The following is an 18,047-nucleotide window of genomic DNA, read 5'->3' as shown; positions in this document are numbered from 1 at the left end:
CTGCACAGGCGACAGGTTCGTTAATTTCACGCATACATTGATATGAGTGACACACCGGACAATAGCCTTCACAATGGTGTGTGTCTGGCTTTTCATAGCTCCTGTAACAATATGCACAGATGTATCTCGATCCTATAAAACCCTTGAGATTTTTTATCCCATAGTAGTGACCTTGAAATAACAGCAGAAAGAGAGGGTTTGATCGACCAGGGAAACTGGTCTCAAATTTACACAGAGCTGCAGAGCCTGTAACGGTTCTATGAAACACTACAATTTTTCTCTTTAGAATGATTTCAAATTTACCAATGTCGCTAAAAGTTACTGCTGTCTGATCATCTAAACCAGCTCTGCGTTGCCACTCCCTCCCCAGCTCTAAAGCCTGATTATCAGTAAGGTTAGAGTCAGAGACGTGTGCGAGACTTATGGCAAAGCATAACTGATTACCGGTATTATCTACAATATACAGGTGACGCTTTTTCTTATTAATCAGTTCACAGTCTAACGTTCCTTTAACCTTACGTTTTGACCCTCCTGCAGGGTCATTAACTACCTGTAGAACAAATGCCAGGTTATTATCTGCAGGCATTTCAGCGTTGGACTGTACTAACTCATCTAAAAAATCCTCAAAAGCAGGCAGAATCATATTCCCGTCATCGTTAATGGTAAACGTGACGTTACGGTTCAGATTTTCCCCGACTAATTCTAGCTGCACAACATCGTTACGTCTGGTTAAAGATCTTGCAGTATCGGCTAATTCAGTGAGAATACGCATGATGTTTATATAGACTGCAGCGAGATCAGGTACATTACCAGGGCAGGGAGGTGGGATGGTGAAAGGTCTCTTTATTTCAATGTTATTAAAACGTTCATGTTCAACAGTCGCAGAAGGATCTCCCTCAATCTGATCAGGGTTGACTGCAACCTCTGGATTGAAATTGCCACCATGCTGCCCAGTATGATCAGCGGCGTGTGACGTTGAAGGAATTTGTAAGTCAATTCAATTCAGTTTTATTTATATAGCCCCAATTCACAACACATGTTGTCTCAAGGCACTACACAACAGTCAGGTACATACATTCCAATTAATCCTAACAATTGAACAGTGCAGTCAGAGTCAGCTTTTTATTCAAATTGGATAAAAAGTTTTTCTATCTAAGGAAACCCAGCAGATTGCATCCAGTCAGTGACTTGCAGCATTCCCTCCTCCCGGATGAGCATGTAGAGACAGTGGACAGTCACTGGCGTTGACTTTGCAGCAATCCCTCATACTGAGCATGCATGTAGCGACAGCGGAGAGGAAAAGCTCCCTTTTAACAGGAAGAAACCTCCAGCAGAACCAGGCTCAGTGTGAGCGGCCATCTGCCACGACCGACTGGGTATCATTAATTTACTCAGGTTGTCGAAATATAACCAAATCAGAAGATGACACAGATTCGATGCACAGAATTAGATTGAAATGAGGTTTTATTGTTCCAACTTAGGTAGACCTTGATTAGAGTTGTTAGAAGCCAGAGGATGAGGAAGCCCCAAGGATCCGAGCAGAGAGAGAGTGTTCTGGCGGTGGAAATATTTACAGTGCAGATTTCCTGAAGAAGAGTTCCATATGGCGACAGGCAGGCAGACAGATGGGCAGATCGACAGGAAGGCAGGACAACAAGCGATCAGGCAGGCTGACAGAAGTCCACATAACAGAGACTATGTTCCAGCAACAGACTGTGTCAGCAGCTGTCTTAAAAAGCCATGAGCTCATTAGCTGGATGAGTTGCAGCTGAGAACAATGAAGTGCCAGAACCAGCCAGCAGAGATCTCACAGTACCCTCCCCTCAACGATTGCCTCCAGGCAATCCCGAACGTTTCTCCGGATGACGTCTGTAAAAAGATGTAATGAGAGCAGGGTCCAGGATAAGAGAACGAGGTACCCAGGTTCTTTCTTCAGGTCCATATCCAGCCCAATCCACAAGGTACTGAAAACCACGCCCCCTACGTCGAACATCCAGGATACGATTGACCGTGTAAGCTGGATGGTCATCAATGAGACGAACAGGGGGAGGGAGCTTGGTGGGTGGATTCAGGGGACTTTCCGAGACTGGCTTGATCTGTGAAACATGAAAGGTAGGATGAATGTGCATAGAAGCTGGCAACTTGAGTCTCACCGCAGAAGGGTTGATGATCCTTTCTATGACAAAAGGACCGATGAAATGGGGGGCCAACTTTCGAGTAGTATCCTTTAATTTAATATTCTTGGTGGAGAGCCAGACCTTCTGATCAATGCAGTAGACCGGTGCAGTGGAACGGTGACGGTCAGCAAACCTTTTATTCTGTTCTAAAGTGCGTAGAAGTGTCCTCCTGGTCTGACACCAGATCTTACGACACCTGGAGATATAATGCTGAACAGAGGGGACAACAGTGTCAGGTTCAATACTGGGGAATAATGGAGGTAGATAGCCCAGAGAAATCTCAAAGGGAGATAAGCCAGTAGCAGAGGAAGTATGAATATTATGGGCATATTCTATCCAAGTGAGATGTCTGTCTACACCAGGAAGAAGGGTTGTCATTAATCACACATCTCAATGCTACTTCCAGTTCCTGATTGCATCTCTCAGTCTGCCCATTAGACTGAGGGTGGTAACCAGATGAAAGGCTTAAGGTAGCACCAATAGCCCTACAGAACTCCTTCCAGACTTGTGAAATGAACTGCGGGCCTCGGTCAGAGACAATATCCAAGGGCATGCCATGAATACGGAAGACATGAAGAACCAGAAGTTGAGCAGTCTCCAATGCAGATGGAAGCTTAGTTAAGGGAATAAAATGAACAGTCTTAGAGAATCTATCAACAACGGTAAAGATGACTGTGTTTCCGTCAGATGGCGGGAGACCAGTGACGAAGTCAATAGAGATGTGGGACCATGGGCGACTGGGGGTAGACAGAGGTTGAAGAAGACCGGCAGGAGGTTGATTTGAGTTCTTGTTACGGGCACATGTGGAACAAGCTGCGACAAACTCTCTAATGTCAGGATTCATAGTGGGCCACCAGAAATACCTCTTGGTAAAAGTGATCATACGATTAATCCCCGGATGACAGGTAAGTTTCTTATTATGAACCCAATCCAGAACTTTATTGATGACGGAGTTCGGAACGAACAGTTTGCCTACAGGACCAGTACCTGGGTCTGGTTCAGATTGCTGTGCCTCCCTGATGTCCTTTTCAATGGCCCAGGTGAGGGCGCCCACAATGCAGGATTCCGGTAAGATGGAAGCTTCAGTCTTGGATTGCTCAGAATGAGAAAATTGGCGAGAGAGAGCGTCAGGCTTGATGTTCTTGGAGCCGGGTCTGTAAGAGATAGAAAAATTAAAAACGAGCAAAAAACAGGGACCAACGGGCTTGTCTGGAGTTAAGTCTCTTGACATTTTGGATGTAAGAGAGGTTTTTATGGTTAGTCCAAATGAGAAAAGGGACTTCCGCCCCCTCTAACCAATGCCGCCACTCCTCAAGCGCCAACTTGATAGCCAGAAGCTCTCGATTTCCCACATCGTAATTCTGCTCTGCTGACGACAAACGATGAGAAAAATAAGCACAAGGATGCACCTTGTTGTCTATAGGAGAACGTTGAGACAAGATGGCCCCTACTCCAATGTCAGAAGCATCAACCTCCACAACGAATTGCGCACTAGGATCAGGATGAGTCAGAATGGGTGCAGAAGAAAATAAAGTTTTCAATTTGCAAAAAGCTTTCTCTGCCTCAGGGGACTAATGGAATGTCTTCAGAGAGGGGGTAAGTTGAGTGAGAGGCACAGTGACCTGACTGTAGTTCTTTATGAACCTTCTATAAAAATTTGCAAAACCTAAGAACCTTTGGAGTTGCCTGCGATCCGTTGGAGTAGGCCACTCTGCCACTGCCTTGGTCTTCTCAGGATCCGTTCTGTACCTGCCTGCTTCAAAAATAAAACCCAAGAAGGTCACAGAAGAAACACCGAATTCACATTTTTCGGCTTTTACAAAGAGTTGGTTTTCATAAAGCCTCTGGAGTATGGTCCTGACATGCTGGTGATGCTGATCAATGTTCTGAGAGAAAATCAAAATATCATCCAGATAAACAAACACAAAGAGGTTGAGGAAATCACGGAGAACATCATTTATAAGAGCCTGAAAAACAGCGGGTGCGTTAGTCAATCCAAAAGGCATCACCAAATATTCAAAATGTCCCAGGGGAGTCTTGAAAGCTGTCTTCCACTCGTCACCCTCTCGGATCCGAACCAGATGATACGCATTGCGCAGGTCGAGCTTGGTAAAAATCTTGGCAGAGTGTAATTGGTCATGTATAGAATCAATGAGTGGTAAGGGGTACTTATTTTTGATTGTGATTTGATTCAACCCCCTATAATCAATGCAGGGTCTTAATGTGCCGTCTTTCTTCCCCACAAAGAAGAAGCCGGCGCCAACGGGGGAGGTAGATGGCCAAATGATCCCGGATGCTAAGGAATCCTCAATGTACTCCTTCATGACTCTTCTCTCCGATCCAGAGAGATTGTATAGTCTGCTGGATGGTAACGGAGCACCTGGAAGGAGATCAATAGCACAGTCATAGGGGCGATGCATGGGTAAAGAAAGAGCCCCCTGTTTACTAAAAACAGATGCAAGATTGTGGTATTCAGGAGGAATCTTAGACAGATCAACAGGCTCAGGTGGTTCAATTTGTTTGCTAGAGTGAGAGACAGCAGTCTTTAGACAATTCTGGAGACAGTAATCACTCCACTTCTCTACTCTGCCCTCCACCCAATTAATCGCGGGATTATGTCTCTGCAACCACGGAAATCCTAGAACCAATTGTGGGGAGATAGAGGAGACAACAAAGAACTCACCCCATTCATGGTGGTTACCTGAGGTAATGATGTGAAGGTGGGGCACTTTAAACTTCACCTGAGATATGGTTTGACCAGTGATGCCCGAAACAGAAAGGGGGTGGTTGAGAGACTGAGAAGGTATCTTAAGTTTGTCAACTAGATCCAAGGAAATAAGATTCTGTTCCGCACCAGAATCAATAAAAGCATCCACTGGACACTTTTCTTGGCCAATAATAATAGTGACTGGAAAACACAGACGAGATATAGGGGAAAAATGGGACATGGTCCGCAAAGTCCCCTGACCTATTGACGAGCACCCTCTTTTCCCTTCTTAGGGCATCTTGCAACATAATGTCCACCTTCTCCACAATACAAACAAAGACCAGCCCCAAAACGACGTTGTCGCTCTTCAGGAGAGAGACGAGTGTGACCAACCTGCATAGGCTCAGGTTCCACAGATCCCTCCGAAGAGGAAGTGGGTGTATCAAGGTAAGCGGTCCGAGGTGCCATAAAGTGCTGCCACTCTGACTTATGATTCCTCTCTGCTTGTCTCTCTCTTAGGCGGTTGTCAATACGAATTGACAGTTTGATTAAATCATCCAGTCTCACAGGTTGATCTCTTAAAACTAACTGGTCCTTTATCTGATCTGTAAGGGAATTCACAAAAATACCCTTGAGTGCTGCTTCATCCCAATCCACCTCCTGTGCTGCCACCCGGAAGTCGATGGCGAACTCCGCCAATGCCCTCTTTCCCTGTTTGAGGGTAAGTAACTTCTTAGCAGCTGTCTCCTGTTGGAGTGGTTGATCAAAGACTTCCTTGAAGTGACTGAAAAAAACAGCGTAACTCAGAGACTCAGTAGGGTTAGTTGTGAGAAAAGGGTGCGCCCAGCGTAAAGCAGATCCTTTTAGGGAGGTAACAATAAAAGTGATCTTGGAAGCAGCAGTCGGAAACAGAGAGGGGGAACGACTAAAAGCCAACTCACATTGGAGAGAAAACCCACCAAAATTATTAGGGTTGCCATCAAAAAGTTCAGACGGACGGAAATCAGGTTCTCGGATTCCGGACGAGTGGGTTGTGGGTGGCTGAGGATTCTCAGAACGAGCTGGAGGATTGGAAGGAGCGGGTGAGAGTTTGGTTAATATTTCACTTAAGGCATGTACCATACCACCAAGTTCCGTGAGATGGGCATCTGTCGTCCTTTGTTGTTGTAGCAACTGTTGAAGCATGGTCTCAGTGGATTGGAGGCGTTCCCTCCAGGAGGTCTGTTCATCTTCATCTGATTTGTTTTTCGACATGTCTGCTGGCTGGAACATACTATCATTAATTTACTCAGGTTGTTGAAATATAACCAAATCAGAAGATGACACAGATTCGATGCACAGAATTAGATTGAAATGAGGTTTTATTGTTCCAACTTAGGTAGACCTTGATTAGAGTTGTTAGAAGCCAGAGGATGAGGAAGCCCCAAGGATCCGAGCAGAGAGAGAGTGTTCTGGCAGTGGAAATATTTACAGTGCAGATTTCCTGAAGAAGAGTTCCATATGGCGACAGGCAGGCAGACAGATGGGCAGATCGACAAGAAGGCAGGACAACAAGCGATCAGGCAGGCTGACAGAAGTCCACATAACAGAGACTATGTTCCAGCAACAGACTGTGTCAGCAGCTGTCTTAAAAAGCCATGAGCTCATTAGCTGGATGAGTTGCAGCTGAGAACAATGAAGTGCCAGAACCAGCCAGCAGAGATCTCACACTGGGGGTTTGAGAGAACAGAGCAGAGACACACAAAGAATACAGAAGCATTGATCCAGTAGTCCTTTCTATGGGAAGGAAAAGTAAATGTTAATGGATGTAGCTCCTTTAGTCGTTTCACCTAGAAAGAAAGAGCAGATAAACTCTGAGCCAGTTTTCAAGGTTAGAGTCTGAAAGAGAGCACATAGAATTAGTTACAGTAAAAGCTCAGTCAATCTCCATGTCTAGGAGAGAGAAAGGGTTAAACACTAAAAGACAGGGATATGTGGATCATCGGTAGAGGGTGAGCATTAAGTTGTTGCCAGCAGAAGCTCGGACAATTCCCCTCTCCAGAAAGGTGTCACAGGTAGACACAGAGTCAGGCCAGGTGTAGCTTCTAGGAAGAGAAAAGAGAGAACAAGGTTAAAAGCTGAAATAACAGCAAACAATGCAAAATTGGAGAGTAGTGTGAGAATGTAGCGAAGAGGGTGAAAGTGGTCGTTATGTCCTCCAGCAGCCTAAGCTTATAGCAGCATAACTACAGAGATAGTTTCAGTTCAGATTATTTAGTTAAACGGCGCTTATTTACAACAATGTCGTCTCAAGGCACCTCACAAAGGGTCCCACTGATGGTCATTGTTATACTAAAAACCACAATGATTGGGATACCTCCCTCTGTCAGACTGATTATAACCATTGGAAAAGAGAAGGGGTCATATAGGTAGCAGAAATGGAGGGTTTAGCCTAAACCATAACTGAGCCGGTTTAGGCTAAACCTGACTCCCCCTTACTCCAATCAACAGGGAGGGAAGAAGACGGAGGTAAAAAATAAGAAAGATAGCTCAGGATAAACTAAGCCACTCTAACTATAAGCTTTATCAAAAAGGAAAGTTTTAAGCCTAGCCTTAAAAGTAGACAGGGTGTCTGCCTCACGGACTAAAGCTGGGAGCTGGTTCCACAGGAGAGGAGCCTGAGAACTAAAGGATCTGCCTCCCATTCTACTTCTAGAGACTCTAGGAACCACCAGTAATCCTGCAGTCTGAGAACGAAGTGCTCTGTTAGGAACATATGGAACAATCAGATCTCTGATGTATGATGGAGCTAGATCATTAAGGGCTTTATATGTGAGGAGGATAATTTTAAATTATATTCTGGCTTTAACAGGGAGCCAATGAAGGGAAGCTAAAATAGGAGAAATATGATCTCTCTTTTTAATTTTCCTCAGAACTCTTGCTGCAGCATTTTGAATCAGCTGAAGGCTTTTAACTGCATTTTGTGGACATCCTGATAGTAACAAATTACAATAGTCCAGCCTTGAAGTAACAAATGCATGGACTAGTTTTTCAGCGTCACTCCTAGATAGGATATTTCTAATTTTGGCAATGTTCCGGAGATGAAAGAAGGAAATCCTAGAAACCTGTTTAATATGGGATTTAAATGACATGTCCTGGTCAAAAATAACACCAAGGTTTTTTACTTTATTATCAGAGGTCAATTTAATGCCATTCAGGTTAAGTGATTGACTAAGCAGTTTCTTTTTTAAAGACTCCGGTCCAAAGACGACAACTTCTGTTTTGTCTGAATTTAGAAGTCAGCTGATTCATTTTGAATTTAGAAGTCAGCTGATTCATTTTGCTGAATGCTGGGTGGAGACGGTGTTCTATTTAAATCTTTAACAGCCTGTTCTTGTGAGCTTAAAAAGTCACCGTGCAGATTTTGATTTATTACATTTTCACTGTTAGCAGGAGATGCATTTAACCCGATGTTATCTGCTACTTCTGCATTAACAGGAATTTCACTAAGTTGAGCAACAACATTCCTTATCTCATTCAGCGCATGTGTGATCTGGCTATCCATATTAACATGAGTATCAGTAGAAGAAGAATAAGACCCAGGGATCAGTTTAAATTACCTTGATATCAGCGCAACGTTTCAGTAACAGTGTCTGACATGCAGCCAGAAGCGTTGATGCTTTATTACAACGTTCACGTAAGGATAGGGGAACTCTGTCTGCACTGTTGCTGTCCAGGTCTCGATGAAATCTGTTCCACCATCAATGTTGCCTCTGGAAAGATAATGAAAAAAATTAAGTACACGGGGTATTTGAACGGTTCCGGGCGGTTCCAGCTCTTCCTTCACTGAACTGGTAGAGTTCTGCTGAATGTTATCCAGGCTTGGGTTCTGATTTAAATCATTCGATATATCTGTAAAATATTTTATCAGGGGTTAAAACAAGTCTGCAATATCGCATAGACCTGTGAAAAAAAAAAAAAAAAAAAAAAAAATATATATATATATATATATATATATATATTTTTTTTTTTTTTTTTTTTGACTTACTCTCCTCTTCCGGAGCTGTTAATTTTTCCGGCGCACGGTCAGGGGACTGTGGCGCATGAATGGCTTCGCCCTCTATTTCATGTTTAGCTGGGATCGGACTGTCTTTTTTAAAGACAAGTTTCCGTCTCAACTTTGATTTTTTCGGAGGCAGACGGTTACAAACGCTGACCTCTCCAACGTTCAGGAATACGTCTCTTGTTAAATCTGTAAGTAGAATTTATTTCATTTATTTTTTAATTCACAAAATAGCATTCATCAGTTGACTAAACCAGATGTTGTTGCAGTTAATAATTACCATAGTCAGACTGTGTAAAAACGATACCATCCAGCTCGTCACTCGTGGGTTCTAAAGAATATAAGTTAAACATTATTATTATCCAACGAGCATTCACAAGCACTTAACGAATTCTTAAAGATGAATACTTACTACTGAAGATTGCATACATATTACAATGTTATAATACAATGTTATAACATGTTAATTACATTTTTTGCACAAAATCATTCTCAGATGAGATTTCCCTTCTTCAGCTACCCCTTTTTTTGAGCTCCTTTGAGAGTGAGCTGTTTTAGGGCTTTGTCACTTTCAGGCACATTAGCTGTATCTGGCCACGCCCTCAACCAGAACTTCGAACTCGTGAAAACGAAACTGAAACGTATTAGACACAACAATGAGTACTTACACTCACCGGCCGCTTTATTAGGTACACCTATCCAACTGCTCGTTAATGCAAATTTCTAATTAGCCAATCACATGGCCGCAACTCAATGCATTTAGGCATGTAGACATGGTCAAGATGATCTGCTGCAGTTCAAACTGAGCATCAGAATGGGGAAGAAAGGTGATTTAAGTGACTTTGAACATGGCATGGTTGTTGGTGCCAGACGGGCTGGTCTGAGTATTTCAGAAACTGATCTACTGGGATTTTCACATCTAGGGTTTACAGAGAATGGTCCAAAAAAGAGAAAATATCCAGTGAGCGGCAGTTCTGTGGGCACTAATGCCTTGTTGATGCCAGAGGTCAGAGGAGAATGGCCAGACTGGTTTGAGCTAATAGAAAGGCAATAGTAACTCAAATAACCACTCGTTACAACCAAGGCATGCAGAAGAGCATCTCTGAACGCACAACAAACCTTGAGGGGGATGGGCTACAGCAGCAGAAGACCACACCAGGTACCTCTCCTGTCAGCTAAGAACAGGAAAGTGAGGCTACAATTCGCACAGGCTCACCAAAATTGAACAATAGAAGACCGGAAAAACGTTGACTGGTCTGATGAGTCTCGATTTCTGCTGCAACATTCAGATGGTAGGGTCAGAATTTGGCGTCAACAACAGAACATCTGCCTTTCAAGGTAGCCATTGTAAGGTAAAACCAGTCGGTGAGATATGAACCCCCACTAAAAGTCAAGTGGGTGGAGCTCCGCTTCAGTTGCTAGTCGGGGACTCAGGTAACGTTGCTAGGTGCTAGTGTAACTGTGACGTCACAATTACACAGCTTTTAAAACTGTCCGTTTTCTAGAAAAAATAAAACATTCAGTTATAATTTTAATGTGTTTTTTTGTTGTTGTTTTTTTGCATTTGGAATGTTTGTAGAAGCACTGGGGATCCAAATGGAAATGTAAAAACGATCAAAAAGGGAATTTTGCATAATAGGTCCCCTCTAACTGCTTGTGCATATGGCCGAGTTTTGAGAGCCTCAAATCAGCACCTGTTGAAGGAGCCCAGGTCTAAATATAAGCACTGGGGTGATCAAGCTGTTCCTGTGGCAGCTTCAAGACTTTGAAATACACTCCAGGCCGAATTAAGACTGATCTCTAACGTGGGCCTCTTCAAATCAATACTTATCTATTTATAGATAGCTTTTAATACCTAGTAGGACAACTCGAAAATCCATACAATAAGAGAGAAGAGGAAAGGATAGTAAGGGGGGAAAGGAAAAGAGAAACTAGGAGACATAACGCAGTATTGCCATGTCTTAATACTGAATGCCGTGGGTGGCGGACCAACTTGATTATCTTGCCCTGGCCTCAGTTAACTTTAAGGATTTTAGAGTGTAGTGTTGAACAAAGGTGTAATGGGTTACGAAACGTCTTTGGACCACTTGAACGCAACACTAAGCTCCTCCTACATCCGGTAGGAAACCGCTATGTCTGTAAAAACATCCCGAGAAGGAATCTGCCACACGCAACCAGACAGCTGTTCCTGAAAAGTTGCTTATTTTCTAGGTTTGAATCCTCTCCGAAAAACTGAAAACCAAAATGAGAGGACGGACGTAACCGGGACTACTGCTGCCTCCTCAGCCGGCTGAAGGACGGAGCGGGACGGCCAGCCTCCCATGGATAGGCCCGGCAGGCTGCTGCTGCTCTCCGAACTCTGCGTCAGGAACGTAGCCTATGATGTGGCCATGAGTCGGTTTCTGCTGACATGGAAGAGACGGGTCTCCAGTCCGATGTACCGCCCATTCAGACCCAGTAAGTGCCGATAACGACTTTTTGTCTGTATGTACATGTTTATCTCCATTGTTCTGTCGACGTAACACACCGTGTAATGAACAGATGGCCGATGGGACAAAAAGGGGACATGTTGAGACAAACACAGTTACCCTGATGACCTGTAGATAACAGGACGCATGTCATTTAGAACCCACTGCAGAGTGAGACTACATTATCCGTTTACATAACTCAGCCGTCTGTGTGTCATCCAGTGTGTCTCAGTGCTGAGGTCCCTGAGTCAGCCGGCAGGAACAATACACAGCAACACCAGCTCATACCCAAGCTGCAGCTGTTACAACCCTCATCAACATCAGAACCGCACTCTCATTCTGTCCCCAACCAAGAGATTCGTGCTGAAAGTTAAACAGCCACATAAATTCATAAAATAAAGTTTAAGACTTCTGAAAACTCAGCAAAAATTGGGTTTAATTGAACAGTGGCTAACAGGACAGTCTCACAATATAGTTTCACAGTATTTCCACAATAATTAAAAACTAACTACGTGAAATATCTAATTGATTTTACTTAAATTACCCCTACTTCTGCCAAAATAATACACTTACAGTTTTAATAATGCTCTAACATGATAAGGTCCCTTTAGTTTTTTTTATTTTTGAAACAGGCACAGCCCCTGAATTTAATGGTACTTTTGAAGTAAAGCTAAAAGCACAGAATTGTTTGCCATTCTCCCCTTTATGGAGAAACACAAATATACCCATCGGATATAAGCTACTTAATTATTTAAGCTACCTGCTCTCTAGTCTGTCTGCAGTCAGCTGCTCTATTTACATGCTGCACAGTGCTACCTTAATAAGAGTGATAGGTGGCACTCTAGTTTTCACTCCATGACAGTGTGCTTTTTTTTCCCCAAACTTCAAATATTCCCCAGCACCAAATTTTGTCTTTCTAATAAGCGAAGGAAAGGTATTGGAGCTTTCTCTTAGACAACTGACTGGCAGTGTGCTGCATTTACTCAATGCTCTGTACAGACAGAGGACACTCTGGTGACTCCTTTAATTGTATCTCACTAAAGGAAATAGTGTAGCAAATAATGTTTGAGGCTTTAAAACCATAACTTTTTCGAAACCCCAGTATACCTTGACACCGAAAGCTTCAGGTTGTAGCAATGCTATCATTTTCTTTGGTTTATTTCTGTGCTCACACATATCAGCCACTGGGCTCTAATTGACTGCGGTGGAAATTCTGGTTTGTTTGTGCACTACTTGGGGCTAGATGTTTAGCATCTTTCAGCTTGATGCTTCCTGGTGGCTGCTGGTCAGTTTGCCCCCATTTGACAGCCACACTTTTAGTTCCGTTTAGTACCCATGTACTTAAACCATTGGGATTTTGCCCCCGAAAAATATCGATGTTGGCAGAGTACTATATTAGACATTATAGATTATGTTGATAAATCGTGGCAGCCCTGTTTTTACATTCTATTTTCATTGACTTTGGTTCTAATCCCCATTTGTCAGTTGATACCTATGAAATATTTTCAAAATTGCCCCTGATCAAACCAAACACCTTTAAGCCACCTCCTGCTATTATATTGGTATTTATGAGACATATAACCACATTTTACCGACTATAAATAGATTATAGAAAATTACTTTAAGCTGTCAGTATTCAAGGCATGAACAAAATGTCCCCCGGGACATTGGATCTTCGGTTTATGTTATTATTTGGTGTTCAGAATCCATTGCTGACTGGTGTATCTCCTTTACATTCATGTACATGACACATTTAAATCTTGGAACAATTGGTTCTCTTTTTGAATTAAATCAATCATTCCACGTCTATTTGCCCAGAACTATTCTGGGCTCATTAGTTCTCCAACCAGTAAAAGAAAGATGAACTTATACATTTGCCTTCTCTTTTTGCTGATCCCAATATCCACGTTACATTGGCAATGATACACCTGATAAGGATGAATCTATATGGTGTTGTTAAATAACACATCTGGGCTGGGTTTGTTTTTACGTGTCCTGTCCGGCAGAGTAGCACTCAGAATTGTTGTCTGAGTGCCAAGAAGAAGACCAACAGATTTATTTTCACAAGTGGAGTGTTACGGCTAGGGCTGTAATGCTCTATTTCAAATGCAGTGGACACAGAGACTGAAACAAAAGAGAAGACGAAGGAAGAAAGGGAGAGAGGTGGGCCAAAAGGTAAAAGCGAGAGAAGAAGACAGAGGAGAGAAAGAAAGATCAAAAGAATTAAAGATAACACCCTAGAAGTCTGCTTCTACACCTGTAAAAAGGAGAAAACCACAGGGACAAACAACACACGCATATATAACTACAACAATGTCACTGAAAACTACACAGTACTAATTAATACAGGATGTATTTAGTGGCAACTGCAGCTCAATGTAACACATTATTGGATGATGTATCTTTGTTTGTAAAATACTCCCTGTTGTTAAGTCAAGGCAAACTGTGTTTCTGTGAACCAGGCGACTCATTGTTGTGTGGCCTAAATGCAGAAGCATTTACAGATAGCACGTGAACTCTGAGATCATTAGTTCCCCTGTTACAGGCACAGTTCTAAAAACCCTGACTGTTCAAGGTGATATTAAAGCACCAACTGGCTGGTCAATCAAAATGACTGGCTCTGTTAAAACAACAATTATGTTGGATTCTCATAATCATTTTATTCTAAAATGTCATCATGTTCATGCAGAAGTATGACTAACTGAGTGAAACCTAAAAAAAACATGTGTCTAATAGGGATGGGCAATGTGTACTATAAACTTATCACCATAGTTTCTGGTATTTATTGTGATAAAACTTTAAGTGATGATAAAAACTATTTGAACATTCAAATCAAATCTCATCAAATGGGTTTTAATGCACTAATTCTTAAATTTAATGTATGCATCAGCATTTTGTTTTCGATTCAAACTAAATTAAAGCTGGCTTAAGAAAATAAGACTTAGTCTGTTAAATGAACATTTTAACATAAAATACAACTGTAACTGTCAACTTTTTCAGATTAACAAGTTTTGTGCAGAAAAATTAGTATGTCTGCCTTATCAGGAAGATATGAGATCTTTCAGGACTTAAGGTTATCTAGCTGTGGAGAACACTCTCAGATGGGGTGGAAGATGCTTGGACATAGAGATACTCGTAGCTAGAGTTGATAACATGAGGGCAACGTGTCCCTCTTCGTCCACTATCAGAGAGTGCCACTGTCTTTTGTTGGGGTATGAAGAAAACGTCCATATAGTTGGACTTCTTAATCCAATCTACCATGTGGGATCTCTTCATCCATATTATCACAGAACACATTATTGCTGCCTAGTTGGAAATTTTATTGCATCTGTACAGCTTCTGAGCACCAAGGTTTAGCGTGTGTGCAAAACATGGAATCTTAAAAATGTTCAGGGTTTGAGAATCCCCTCAATCTCCTCTGCCACAGCTGTCCGTCTGTAATTCATATGCGCTTTTGGTTTTGTGGACGTTTCCTGACAGTGCAATGTTACAAAGAGGTGATGGTCTTGAATAAAACCTGTCCATTAATCAGCTGTGATGTCTACCCTTGTGGCATGCTTCAGTTCTGAGATCACATTGCTGTTCTCAACCCCATACCAAGCAGGGATAATCTCCCTACAGAGAGTATGCCATGACAATGAATAAAGCAGAGCTACGCTGGTCGGATCGCTAAACCACTCAACAATCTGACACGGGGTTATGTTCCTACCTCCAAAGCATCACAGAAAGGATCCACCACTGCTAAGCCACAGGATGCAAAACAGCTATTTGGAGATTGATGGTTACCAGCCTGTCAACTTGCTTTTGAAACTCTGATCAAAAAGCTGACCACCGCTCAAGTCCTTTGTTTTGCAAACCCGAAACAGCCCTACATTTTAAATAGTGATGCCAGGCCCACTGACCTAGGGGGCGTTTTATGCAAAGAATAGGAAGGCAAGTTGAGGGTGGTCGCCTACGCCAGTCATGGTGTGTTAGAAAGCGAATCAAGGTACCAGGCACACAAATGAGAATTCCTTGTGCTAAGTGGAGTGTGACTGAAAAATTTTACAATTATCTGTATGGGCAAACTTTGTAGTGGTGACTGATAATAACCCACTAACTTGCATCCTAACATCTGCAACGTTGGGTGCAACAAATTACAGTTGGTTTGCTGCCCTTTCCACCTACACTTTCAAGTTGCTATATAGAGCTGGAAAATAAAACTTCGACACTGATGCACTATCTTGCCGCCCGTGTTGCCAGTCTGTGGATGAACCTATACAGAAGGACTGGAATTTAATCCACAAATTCACTCAAGACTATACTTATGCACCTGGTGAAGTGGAGGAGGTAGATCCTGAGGTCATCTCTATTTGTCATAGCTGACTCATAACCAACCAGCAAAGCAGTCCATCAGAGAGTCTCAATACTCTGGTTGAGTCATTGAGTATGTCCATCCAAGCTGTGCCTGATGCCTACATGAATGAGAGTCATGGGTTGCCAGTCTTTCCTCCCCTTTCTCACCTTGACCTCAGGGAGAAGCAACGACCCGATCCAGTTATTAGAGAGTTCATTTACCAGCTGGAGTCTGGAGAGAGAGTCCCCACAACAGTGACACATGAACTCCCAGATGTTGCACTTCTATTGAGAGAGTTGGATCGCCTCGAGTTGCAAGAGGAAGTCTTGTATCGCAGGAGGCAAGAAAGGGAGAATGTGAAAGTCTGTTATCAGCTGGTGTTGCCCAAAGAGTTGAGGCCCATCATAATTTTGCAGCGATACCTACACCAAATCAAAAAGGCAAAGATGGTGGCAAAATGTCTATTCAAGAACTTTATCGTGTGCTACGGAATACCAGAATGTCTCTGCACCTCTGAACCCTTTATCTGAAGGTGAGGAGTTTTCAGGTGTTTTCTCAATGAGCCCCTAACCTGATGACATAAAACCCCATGCCACATCTGAAATACCTGCGGAAGAGGAAGAACCTCAGCCTGATAATAACCTGAAGCTTTAAAATTGTCCAGATTCTGAAAGCGAAATTGCTGGGGAGCAAGAGACTGAAAGGCCCTGTCCCAAAATGAACTTTTTCACAGTATTCTAATTTTCTGAGACTGAATTTTGGTTTTTCTATACCTATAAGTCATAATCATCAAAATTACAAGAAACAAAGTCTTGGACAATATCACTCTGTGTAATGATTCTATATAATGTACAAGTTTCAATTGACAGGCTACACTGCCTGCAGATGGTGTGGCTCTTGTCTAAGTCATTTTTCCTTTAGTGTAGCAGCTGCAGCTTGTATTTGCTCAGCTGTTTCCACGTGACTTTGCTGTGTTTTCACCATAAACTGTCTGGTTGCTGAACTGACGTGCTTCTGAGTTCCACCTTTTCAGTTCCTCAAAATTAGCTTAATCAATTAACATTAAAATAATCATGCTTTGACTTTTGATTCACAACTGCTCATATCGTCCAAACTTAATTCTTTCAAAATTAGATTTTATCCCCAATCATACAACTAGAACTATTAAAGACTTCGTGATGAAACCAACATTTTTTGCTGATCTATTCCTAATCTACTAATTCTATACTGTAAACTATTACAAATTACCACACCCTCAGTTAAGATCATTCTAGGTAATGTGACTGCTTGATCCTTTAATGAGCTCTGTAGTTAGGTGGTTTTCATACCCTACAAACTGATTTTAGACTGCATTTATATTGTCAGAGAACCCCCCAACACTTGCTTTTACTATATTTCAACCATCAGTTCCAGATTTTGTAACACATTCACATTCATTATCACATTCTATGTGCATCCTGTTACTGCACCTACTTTACCAGGAAGCAATGAATGTGCTGGTGTGTTTTGGTTTCAAACCTGAAAACTTTAAACCTGAGCTACTGTATGTTGTCCAGGTAACATGTCTTTGTCCCAGATGAAACCAATCTAGATATTCTTTAAAAAAAAACTTCATCCATGCTGGATGCCAAAAAGATCAATAAATTATACTTGCTTTGGGTGCCAATAATGTCAACATTAATGACTTTAAGGTAATGGAAGCCAAAAGGGGAAAAAGCTTGCAAGAACAATCAATTGCAACTCCTTTTTAAAATCTCACTATGCATTCCTTTCCTCTGACAGGCTCTGTTTATGAACCAGATGGATTAATTTTGTGTAAATTCTGTTAATGTGTCAGGGCCCACCACAACCAATCATCATACCTTTGATATTTGTCATCCTTTAATTCAACTTTTGAACATTTGCATTGAGGAACAACATGCAATTTAAACCATTCAGGATTCATTTAGATGTCATACTATTGCAAGAACCTTTTAGTATTTTTCCTTGGACAACACAATCACTAATCATCCTTTATAACAATGAAAAGGAAATTAAGAAACCATATATAAAATTTTAACTTTATCTTGGTTGCTATTTAACATCAAACTGGCAATTATTACTTTTTCAGATTTTTCAGACTAACGGAAGTGTTCTTTCAGGTTCATTACCTTCTGAGAGGTTTTGAGGCATTGATTAAATAAATTTAATACAGTGTTATAATTTTACCACACAACTTTATACATATATGCCTTTTAACTAATAAAGTAAGTCTCAGTGAAATAAAAGAACCATTTTGTCTTTTAGAGAAATTTTCTTTTTACACCGACCAAAAGAG

At 41.9% G+C, this 18,047-nt stretch overlaps 1 protein-coding gene across 1 annotated transcript in view; it reads left to right on the top strand.

The window, feature by feature from the left end:
- Window positions 1-11,033: 11,033 nt before the first annotated feature.
- Window positions 11,034-18,047, top strand: part of LOC124884266 (ceramide kinase-like) — a 34,496-nt gene continuing 27,482 nt past the window's right edge. Inside the window, exon 1 of the mRNA XM_047392095.1 lies at window positions 11,034-11,383. Within this exon, the coding sequence (XP_047248051.1) occupies window positions 11,248-11,383 (136 nt within the window). The 5' untranslated portion in view covers window positions 11,034-11,247. The remainder of the gene's footprint in view (window positions 11,384-18,047) is intronic.

Source organism: Girardinichthys multiradiatus, chromosome 2, assembly GCF_021462225.1.
Source record: "Girardinichthys multiradiatus isolate DD_20200921_A chromosome 2, DD_fGirMul_XY1, whole genome shotgun sequence".
In the NCBI taxonomy this organism is placed as follows: domain Eukaryota; kingdom Metazoa; phylum Chordata; class Actinopteri; order Cyprinodontiformes; family Goodeidae; genus Girardinichthys; species Girardinichthys multiradiatus.
The sequence above is the reverse complement of the archived record's forward strand: the minus strand, read 5'-3'. Positions and strand labels throughout refer to the sequence as shown.